The sequence below is a fragment of the Acyrthosiphon pisum genome, unplaced genomic scaffold (assembly GCF_005508785.2).
Source record: "Acyrthosiphon pisum isolate AL4f unplaced genomic scaffold, pea_aphid_22Mar2018_4r6ur Scaffold_21930;HRSCAF=25302, whole genome shotgun sequence".
NCBI classification, from domain to species: domain Eukaryota; kingdom Metazoa; phylum Arthropoda; class Insecta; order Hemiptera; family Aphididae; genus Acyrthosiphon; species Acyrthosiphon pisum.
The window spans coordinates 42,212-53,981 of NW_021771449.1; the positions used below are offsets into that span (position 1 = coordinate 42,212).

Consider the following 11,770-nt stretch of genomic DNA (forward strand, 5'->3'; position numbering starts at 1 on the left):
GACTCTGGGAAGACCGAACTTTTGTTACAATTCAACTACGACGAAAGAGATCAAGCAACGAGATGAATACAGCAATTTTGTAAGCATATTTTATATAACCGCCTCCTTTGGTCTATTGGTCCATCGTATTTAGGGAAAATAATTAAAATATAGAAGGGCGTATTATTAAATTATTATTGAAGTTATTAAAGGGCATTTATTGATTATTATTGAAGATTATTTTGTGAATTAATAAAGGGCATTCATTGATTATTGTTGAAGATTATTTTGTGAATTATTAAAGGGCATATTATATTGAGAGTTATTGTGAATTATTGAGATTATTGTGGAGATTATATTTATTGTTGATTATTGAGGGCATATTATTGAGTTCATCTTATTTATTTAAGTACAACACCTTTGGAATTAGCTACTCCATTGTATAAAACACGTGTAGATTTTGAAGCCCATGTTTAAAACGCCTAGCCCAAGTAGAAGCCCCTAGTAGAATTTAAAAGCCCAAATCGAACAAAATCGGTCATTGAAAGATACAATCTACCGATGGAGATGGATTACTATACGACACAAATGCTGACGGGACACGGCGACTTCCGTGGCAAGTTACACAGTTTCAGATTAGTCGACTCACCTACGTGCGAGTGTGCCCTCGGGGGCTCGGAGACAGTTGCCCATGTGTTCCTGAGGTGCAGACGCACAGAAGAACAGAGAAAAGAGCTAAAAGCTGCACTGCTTAGGGATGGCGAAGTATGGCCCCCTGAAGATGGAGTCTTTCTCCGATCGCGTAGACTCTATGAAGCGCTAAGAAAATTTGCAAAGGACAGCCTGAAAGATAGAACGGACAGATAACAGCGGATAACCGCGGTACCGGAGCGCAGCCACCACTACCGTGAGGCATCACTATGAGTGGTAGGCTCTAGACATGGGGTGCTCCGAATGTGCAAAGGACGGAGAAAGTGTCAGAAACGGGGAGCACGCTCATGTGCGCTCTGGTAGGGCCTAGCACATGCGTCAGGGAAGCGAGGTACGGCCCTGGAGTCGGGGCCGGTGACAGAATACGACTCCAGTATTCTCTGCTTCTAAGAGACGACTGAAAGGGAACTGGCCAGTTGGGACCGGCGTCTGGGACGCGGACACACCGAAACCTTCGGGGACTAGGGTGTTGGAGATTTTGACCGCTACCTCGAGAAGAGTGGGTCGATCACCTCGGTGATGCCTCTGGGAGGCGTGGTATAGGCTACCGAGCTTCTAACTCGGGGGTTTAGATTAAGGTTGATAAATATCTATGAAACGTTCGGGTCGAAGTTTTCGACGAAAACATCTTCCGGCGCATGGTGGAAACAATGGGCCGTGACCACGACGCTGCAACGTCTACGAAAAGTGTCTCACCTGGACAGTATGCTCACATTGGTATAGAAATTGGACTTATAAAATATTCGAAAAGTTTAGATCGCGACTAAATAAACAGCCATGATCACTAGATTACTGCAAGCATATTTTATACATATATTATAATTCCTCAGACTTGGAAGAAACACTAATATTATAGAAAAAAATGTTATTCACATTACAATTGTATAGGAATTATACTGTTTTTGCCATGTCTGGGGAAAATGCGCAGTAATAGGAAAAATTGTTTTTTTTGGTGATCATGCCTATTTATTTAGTCATGGTTTAGATATGAATTCGGTAAAAAAGATTGATACGTTAGCACTGATGGTTCATATAGATGGATTACCTCTATCTAGGTCAAGTAGAAGTGAAGTATGACCTATATTATGATCCATTTTTAAGTCATATTATGTCTTTGTCATTGGAACTCACCACGATTTCAATAAAAAATTATATTATGTACTAACATGATTTGTGCCGATGCGCCTGCAAAATCATTACTATTAAATGTAAAAGGACATAGTGTTTTTTATAGTTGTACAAAGTGTGATGTTCACGGAGCACGGACCGACAATAGAGTATGCTTCCCAGATTGCAGTGGACCACTCAGATCATATGCTGATTTTGCATTTCGTACAGATCACAATTACCATTTAATGGACATAGAAATAAGTGCACTTCAATCCATTCTAGGAATGAACCTTGTAACTAATGTCCCTCTTGATTACCTACATTTAGTATGCCTCGTTGTGATGAAAAAAATTATAATGCTTTGGATAAAGTCTCGTAGATATAATGTTAATATTCGTCCTGTTCAAGTTCAACAAATATTCAATTTTCTTGAAAATATAAAATGTTTTGTTCCATTTGAGTTATATAGAAAACCGCGATCTCTTTTGATGTTCAAACAATGGAAAGCAACTGAGTTTAGGCAATTGCTATTGTACATTTGTACACGGGTCCTGTGGCTCTAATGAATGTTGTATCAATTGACATATATTCAAATTTTCTTACACTGCATGTACCAATTACTATTTTGTGTTCAAAACGTTTGTGTAAACAACCTGTGTTTGTTCAATACGCTGAAAATCTGTTGAAACATTACGTTGTAACATTTGGAAATTTGTACGGACACCAATTTATTAGCCATAACATGTCTTTTACACATAACTAAAAATGTTCGTCATTTTGGTCATTTAGACAACTTCAGTACTTTCAAATTTTAAAATTGCATGCAACAAATAAAAAAATTAGTTTGCAAATTTGATAGACCATTGCAACAAATTGTTAAAAGACTCGGTGAATTAAATAATCATAAATCAAATATGTGTCTTGTGATGATGACTATAGATTTAAGTTTGAATATCCTCACGAATCCGGACCGTTGACATATAAAAAATAACTGTTGTATTTTGGCTAATGGAAGTATTGTTTTAATTGAAAATGTAGCATTCAGTAAGGACAATAGAAGCCAAATTATAATAGGAAAAGAATATTTAAAAAAAAAAATAGATTTATACACCATTCCATGTAAATCTTCACTATTAGATATATACAAAGTGTCTAAATTATCTAGAAGAAAGGCATGGATGGTTTCAGATATCATAAATAAAGGTTTTATATATTGCTCTGGTTCTCCAATGTGGAAGGTTGTATTTCTATTACTACATAAAGACACCGAAGAAATACAGTCCTTATAACAATAATCTTTATTTTGTTTTAATTTAAATAAATGTAAATAATATTTATAGTATTATAATTTTAGTAAATAACCTATAGCTTATCTCCGTATCATATAATATTAATTACTATATTAATTTGTATTATTAATTTATATATCCAGATGTATACCTAAAAAAAATTGAAAATATAATAAATATATTTGTTTTTAACTTTAAATATTTACTTACTATTTTGATCATAGATAATATTATAAATAATAATATAATATATAATAAATAATTATTACCTGCTCTAGACAGTATTGGATTATCGAGTTTGGTGATGGCATCCAAATTGTACCAAAATCTTGGTTATTAGAAAATAATACCAAGTGTAACTATCCTAATGATTTAGGAAATGGTCCTAATGTACACAAAAAATATGATATTATCATGGTTAAAAATTTAGAGCAACCAAAGAACAATTGGGAAATATATAATATTAAGCATATTTGGGGTTCAGATGGTATGTATGTTATATGTATAGTTGCTAAAATAATTTATTGTTAATAACTTATACTTAAATGATTTTGTGAAAGCTAAAAACAAATTATTCCGTTTAGAAAATACTGATGATTCGTGCATTACAGATGATAATCTCTCTAATGCCAAAGAAAAAAGACGCATCAAATGTCATACACAATTTAATACAACAGAAATGTCACATTATTAAAACCAAAGAAATAAAAAATTGACTTCATTTCCAAGAAAATTAATTTTAAAGAAAAAAATGCAAAAAAAAGTTCACAAATGGGATCATTTAATACTCTTATCTCTCTCAGCAGTACCAATATTTTCTAATTCACATCAATCAGGCAAGCTTTAAATTTAATCTTTATGTACAATTTACAATGTTTTAATAGTTTTATTTTTGTTAAAGGTTCTGAAACTTAAAAGAGTCAACATTATACAATTTCCAGACAAGATTGACGACTATCGTGTGAATACTCAGTTAAACATTATTATGACCGAATGAGTAGGCAGTATAATGTATTTAGCGAAGATATAGCTGAATGTGATGTACGATGCTCATCTCCTAAACCTACAAATATAGCAGCTACCTGTGTTAATAGTGTTATAATATTGAACTAACATGGCATTATAAATATGATACTTTGTACAACTTATTTCTGATACTTTAAACCTAAGAAAAATACTTATTTTATAGTTTATATTATCTTATATTATAACACATGGTTATTGTAACAGTTAAATTTTTCACCTTTACATTTTTAACACAGACAAACAAAAAAAAAAAAATTCTTGTGGAATTTTATACTATAGCAAACCCACAATTTAATTAAATGTGAAATTGTTGTATGATTTCTATACAATAAAGGAAATTTTATTATAAAATAATATTTTTGGTTTATATATCTTATTTTTAGGTCTAAAAAGTTCAAATTCAGCTCAAATGGTAAAAAGTACCCAGAGTAGCACTATTACTAAAGATAAATGTAACTGTGGTCAGTATTTCTAAGTATTGTAATTTTATTATTGTGTGTGAACCTAACCATACCTAACCTCTATGTGATATAGAGCTATAGCTATATGTATAATAAATAATATAATAAATGTTTTTTTTAATATTTAAACATGCATTGGTTTTTAAAAATTTAGTGCAGTATTGATTTTTAAAATTATAACTGTTTATCATTTAAAATATTAATTATTTTGACTTAAATAAAATTTCTATATAATACATACAGGTATAACTCCAAACACAGCTAAATTTATATACATATATAATATTATATATTTATACATTCATTTTTAATAATAAATGTATTACCTAATTATATTCATTGTCATTCAGTTATATTTAATTAATAATTATCAATATATACATAATATATTGTTTTTATTACTACAAATATGTAATATATAACTGTTCATTTTATTACTTGGGTTTTATTACTAATATTCATGGTTGATGTTGTTTTATGATTAATGGTTATTACTTGTATTATAATTATTATTGTGTCTGTATGACAGAGATATACCTATCATGCATTCTGCATATATTACATATATTATAATATTATGTTGAAACTTGAAAGTTTCTACCTGAACAGTTTTCAGAGTTATTATTTTAACAATGTTAAGTTAAAAAACCTATCCTGGGAAATTAAAATATAAGTTGCTAATCCAGTATGTCCCACCGAAGATTTTTACATGTATACATTAATGTATAGCGTAGAAATCAAACAATAAAATATACATATTAATATTAATTTTTATACAATTCTAAAAAGAGTATTTGGACAGAAAACAGGATTCTTTTTGGAATTCATAATATAAATATCCAAGACCTTTTTATTGGTAGGAAACAGGAAGCTAGCTGGGATTTGCTACCTTTGTATCATACCCAACTATGGACATTCAGCATATGCAGGCACAGTCTGATGGCTTCCGGTTAAACACCCGGGAACTGATAGGAACTTCCTATTAACTACTCATATTCCTAATTGGGTGTTCCCAAGTACTTCCATAAGAATAATTTGTGTTGTTAGGGCGTGAATAATTCGCCTTATGGTATTGTGGCGATACAGGGCCCGAATCACCACGTTTATCCCGCCTTTTCGTTACCATCCGCTCAGTGGACCTATTTGTTTTATATTTGTGATTTATTTTGTTGTACAACTTATATGTAATTATATTTATGTTCCTTTGCCTTTACGATCTCGCGTCTACCGGCCAGCGTTTTATTTGCTCACAGCACTCGACCGGGCCGCACGTTCCGTTCGATTCTCGATCACGCCCAACGCCATGATTTCGTCAACCGACACCCCAACGAGCCGAATAGTGACGTCCTTGACGGTCATCGCGCACCTCCGCTTGTCACGTCAACTGAATTCATGTCCCGACGACGTCCTCGTCTTTCCGATGTTACCGAACGCTCCGTCGATCGCGCGTACTACGAGCACTACCGATTCTGTCAACCCGACCACTCGACCAATGTACCTACTTATTTGTCATGCGTACGACCATGTGTATATTTCGTTTCGTACAATAAACAACTCTCGACGCAACGCGTCACAATTAAACAGTGTGTTTACTCATTATTTTACCTACCTTAAACCTATGTAGGTACCTATGTACCTTCTGCAACGGAGTCAGATTCAAGCGTATGCTGGGCTAGTGCGGTTCTCCCCAATGCAACACGACATCAACGACGACCGGCAATCGCACTAGAGCCACAGTATAATATATAATTGTGATAAATTGTAAGTACTTCTACTACTTATATTATAAAGGGCCGTAATAATATTTTAGTATTAATTTAAATGATCAATGCGATTTTCAACGCATGCATTAAGATTCTAAATTTTCCAGTTTTTTTTTTACAACAAAGTGCCCACCGCGTGTCCTAACACATCAATTTTTGACTATGGTACTACAAGTACCATTATATTATAGTAAAATAGTTATTTACCAGCAATTGCCAAGGTAGGTATATCATGGTCTATGTGAGTAAAAACCAATTAATATAAATTTTATCAATAAATAAACATTTAATTCCCACACTTGACCAATAACATGATACAAGAATCAAACATAGACAATATTAATCTACAATTTCCATATTATTGCAATAAAGTTTTTCTCCAAATTGGTGTTTTATATAGAGGTTTGAAATAATGTCAAGCGTTAAATATTAATGTACACAATTATTATAGTTTGAAATATTTGAAAAATCATGTTAGGCGTTTGGATATATCTATTCTTCAATTTCCATATTGTAATTTTAAATATTATAAATTATGTAAATGCTATTTACATTTTAAATATAATATATAAGTAGGTAGGTACCTATTTTATTTTTATTCTTAATCCACCTGATTATTGTATTACAAAATTAGTTTATTTTGTATTTTAAATTAGTACTAATAATTTATTTCAAAATAAATTGATTAGGACTGCTTCCCCATCACAAGCTTAGCTTACAGGGAGCGCTTCAATATATTCATTTTAAATTAATCTAACATAATTTATATTAAATATCTAACAACTATTATTTTATACTTTCTCCAACATTTTTAGATTTTAATTTTTAACCTAATTGACTAACTGATTTCACAAAATAATACTTCTTTAGTACCTTACCAAAAAACCCTTTTTTTATATACCTACAGATATATAGGTACCTACTAATATCTATCTACATTTTAAATTATACTCATTAATTATTATCAGTATCATAGGCACATGTATCTCTTTGGTTTTTTTCATTCTAACTCTGACATTAGGTTCCTAGCATTTAAATTGTGTTAGGGCCGATTTCACCAACACAGTTAATCACGGTTAACTCATCTTAATCACGATTGACACTGGTAACCAGAGATTATGGATTTCACCATACCCGGTTAAGCATAAACGCTACGTAATCACGGTTAAGAACTAACTGCCCGATTTCGGCCGATTAACGTCGTTAATCACAATTAGTTTCCTTATCAGCTTGTTTTATTGTTTTTGATAAGCATAAAAAAATTCGTAAAATTAAAAACTCTAGTCGTACTTGGAGATTCGAATTTGATTCATTTGTGTCTGTTATTATTTCATATTCAATGCATCGTGCTAGGGAACGTGTAATGAATATTGCTTTTGAAGATAACGACGACGAAGATAACGAAGATGAGTTTATCATCTTCGCAATCCGTCGTCCTAGATGGATTCGAGAAAGAGCTGAAGACTTCGACACTATGGACGACACCGATTTTGTTACCAGGTACAGATTAAGCAAGCTAACAGTTCTGTCGATGCTGGAGAAAATAGAGGATGCACTCGAATTTGAAACTGATAGGTTAGTAAATGTGTTATTAGAAAATACTTATACAAGAAATACATAGGTAGGTACCAGTACCAAAATTTAAAGCTATCTATTATAATATGTAAGTACTAAATTCTAATATATTTTTACTTTTCAACAGGAATAACTGTATTTCTCCAATAAATCAGTTACTATGTACTCTTCGCTATTATGCAACTGGGTGCTTCCAAACCACTGGGGGGGATCTCTGTGGCTTTAGTTCCTCAACGATGAATAGAATAGTACACAAGGTTAGCTGTGCTATTGCGCTTCTACGTAGTCAGTACATTCATTTTCCTGATAACCCAGAGGAAATTTGACGGACACAGTTGGAATTTTACCGAAGAGCCAAGTTCCCGAGAGTTGTTGGTGCCATTGACTGCACTCATATTAAATTATGGCAATCACCAGGTAACTTCCAATACTTATCATGCCTTTTTACTAGTACTAGTCATAGACTCAAATTGTTCCTAAACATTGTGGTCCTTATAAGCACTAGCAAACACAATATAACAGATAATCATCAGACCCCCTTGAGCCTTTAAAATAAAAGTAAATTACAAAAACAAAAATGTTTGCCATATATCAGATATATTTTATTAGTGACATAGGCGTCAGGTTTTCAAAAATCTATTTAGTGCTCTTACCAATGTCAAGTATTCATTAGGGGCTCTTCCTCTCTCACTCCCTATACTAAATTGTCTATAAAGTGGCAACAAAACATATTTACAATACAATATAATACAATACAATACAATACAATTTATAAATATTAAGGGGGTAAACTTTAAGTTTGAAGGTGTTAAAAACCCCTGTGATTTAAGCTTATGTTAGGTACTAGTAAACAGAGCTTTCTAAAGGTAATTTGAATTTTTGAATTAAACATAAGTGGTCATTTTGATTTTTAGGTGGAGATACTGCAGAGCGTTTTAGGAATAGAAAAGGGTACTATTCATTGAATGTCCAGGCAATATGTAATGCAAATCTGGAGGTTATGGATGTAGTTGCAAGGTATGATGGAAGCACTCATGACTCAAGAATTTTTCGAGAAAGTAAAAGAAGAGCTTTGTTCGAGCAAGGAGTGTATGGAGATGCACTATTAGTAGGAAATAGTGGCTACGCCTGCACTAGTTACATGATGACACCACTCCACGAATGCCATACACCAGCCGAACAATTGTACAATGAGTCGCAAATCCGGACAAGGAATCCAATAGAAAGATTCTTTGGTGTTTGGAAACGACGTTTTCCCATCATGGCTTTGGGGCTAAGAGTGAAACTTAAACGTGTTTTTCCTATTATCACTGCGACATTAGTATTAAATAATATTGCCCGTAGAGCAGGAGAGGAAGTCCCTAGAGGACTTGAAATTATACTACCTGCTCCTTGGGAAGAAATACTTGCCCAGGACGACATCCCAAATGAATATATGGACATACCAAACCCCACACAGCGTAGGTTAACACACCAAAATCGTGAACGGCAGGTGTTAATTGACAGTCATTTTGAGAGGTAAATGAAAATTATATATACCTATACCTATAGTATACCTGTATATTTATTAAATACTAACTATTTATTTATTTATTTTGTTGCATACTCAGATTGGCTGCACAGGATCAACAATAATACTTCCATCCCCAGTTGTAATATAAATATGTTGTATAATACATACATTTCATGTGTATACATATTTATTTTTTTTTTTGTTGTGTATTTATTATTGTTTACTGTCTATTTATAATATTAAAATAGAAATCCAATACACTACTCAACTTTTGTTTTATTTAATCAATTCCTATCTTGTATTAAAACAAATTTATTATATTTCAACTTGATATGAAAAAAAAAGAGGATTTTAGAAAATTGGATAAATAATAAGATTTTAATTAAAATCTGTACGACTGAAACTAGAGTATGATTAAAAAATAATAGTAGATAATTGTACGCAATATATATTTATTTAATAAGTTTACCAAAATTATAATATATTATAATGTATACATGTGTACACAATTTAAAAAATAAAACAATTTTTTCACTCAAATTAATTTGAAATGAAAAAACAACAACTGGTAGTTAAAATTTTAAAACAAATAATATAAACAAAAACAATATATCTTATTCATAAAAATCTTTTATCACATAAATATTTTTTTGCAAACTGCAAACAGTCTAAATAGTTTTTAAATAATAATAATTGTTTAATATGATAATAGAACACAACAAAGTCAGACTTATATAAATTTAAAATATGTTTAAAACTTTACTTTGAGTCATCTTTAGCAAACAACCATTGCACTCCAGTTTCTCTCTCTATCTGAATTCTTATCAATTCAGTTTTCATCTCTTCCTGTTTTAGCTTCTCTTCTTCCTGCTTTTTTTTGAGTTGTAATATCTCTATTTCTAATTCATGTTCTTCATTAGCATTCATACTTGCTGAATTAAGTATAGCGACTCTAGTTTCAAGAAGAGTCTGCGAAGCCGATGTGGATAAGACTGGTCTTCTTCGGGACACAACATTTTTACTGTCTCTTGGACTTTTAAGTTTACTGGTGACTATTGGAGTTGCTGGAACAGGGGACTGCATTTCCACCAATGTGTTGGTGATGAGTGGAATCCTGCCTGCATGGGTTAGTGGCTGAGTTAATGTTTGTGAAGGCTGGCGGAGAGCAGTAGACACTGGAGCCTTCAACATAGCAGGGCTATACTGCGACCAATCATGTCCTAATGTCATGTTGTTTTCTTTTTCCATCAGAGATCTTTCATCCTCATCTTCTTCATCCATTTGATTTTCCACGTCTTCAGTCACAGGTGCTGATAATGACTTATCTACATATTAAACATATTAATATTAGTAAATAATGTAACTACAATTAAAATAATAATAGTATTCATAAGCAAATTAACTTGCCTGTGATTATTTGACTTTCGAAGTCTGCGTTGTCATCAAACATGTTATCAAAGGCTTCGACATGTGGTCGAATTAGCCCCACAACTGTTTCGACTACAGGATCGGCTAAAATTGTCTTAGCTTTACCTCCTCCTGTAAAAACCGTACATTTGTTTACAAAAATGTGTACAATGTACATGTTGTATGACGTGTAGATATATTACCTGTGCCGTATATGTTATCTGCTTGCGCAGCAATTGCCATCTTCGCCTTTCTCTTAAGGTTGTCCCACAGCGTTTTTAAACTCTGAGAGTCTCTATGACATGTTGATGATGCTGCGGCAAATTCTTCAGCAATTCTGTTCCACTTTTGGCTCTTCAGTTTCATATTTACACCATCAGTCTTTTTTGACTCGATCACACTAAAGTGTCGAGTGATAATCTCTAAAAACATACGTTTTTCCGAGTTGTCGAAAGTACGCTCTCGTTTCCTCTTTACAGTTTCCATATTTAAAACAAATAAAAATGACCAAACAAAAGTTAAAAAAACAGCGGAGTGCGCAATGATTCAAATAAAACGATGCTTACGATGCTACGATGGTCGTAGGTCAATGGACTATAATAAATAACCAATGTCCAATAAAGATTAAAGATGCTGATTTTACTATTATCACATTATCGTAGGCCACAGCTGTTTGATAGTACCCACAGAATTCTGTGATAGTACCTCTAATCGCGGTTAGTAGAGTTAATCACGGTTACCGTAATCGTGATTTGTGGAACCGTGATTAGCATGGTGAAATGCAAATCTAATTTAATCACGATTAACTTGTAATCTTGATTACTGTAACCACGATTAAAGCATATTTGGTGAAATCGGCACTTAGATTTCTGTAATAAGATGATTGTTTTATGCCAAAATCTATCAAAATTACTTTTTACTTTTACATATTATCAG

General features: G+C 32.5%; 1 protein-coding gene across 1 annotated transcript; it reads left to right on the top strand.

Annotated features, from left to right (window-relative positions):
• The first annotated feature begins 7,678 nt into the window (after positions 1–7,678).
• LOC103311895 (putative nuclease HARBI1) lies at positions 7,679–9,549 on the top strand. Its single transcript, XM_008191730.1, has 5 exons — positions 7,679–7,914; positions 8,042–8,171; positions 8,250–8,331; positions 8,829–9,432; positions 9,525–9,549. Exons 1-5 carry the CDS (start codon positions 7,679–7,681, stop codon positions 9,547–9,549), a joined length of 1,077 nt encoding a protein of 358 aa, XP_008189952.1.
• Positions 9,550–11,770: the final 2,221 nt, after the last annotated feature.

Bases quoted from the DNA above. Each gene is read 5' to 3' on its own strand.
- LOC103311895 (XM_008191730.1), top strand. From the start codon at position 7,679: ATGCATCGTGCTAGGGAACGTGTAATGAATATTGCTTTTGAAGATAAC. The intron at 8,332-8,828 runs GTAACTTCCAAT...TTTGATTTTTAG, and splicing joins TAAATTATGGCAATCACCAG to GTGGAGATACTGCAGAGCGT. The intron at 9,433-9,524 runs GTAAATGAAAAT...TTGCATACTCAG, and splicing joins ATTGACAGTCATTTTGAGAG to ATTGGCTGCACAGGATCAAC.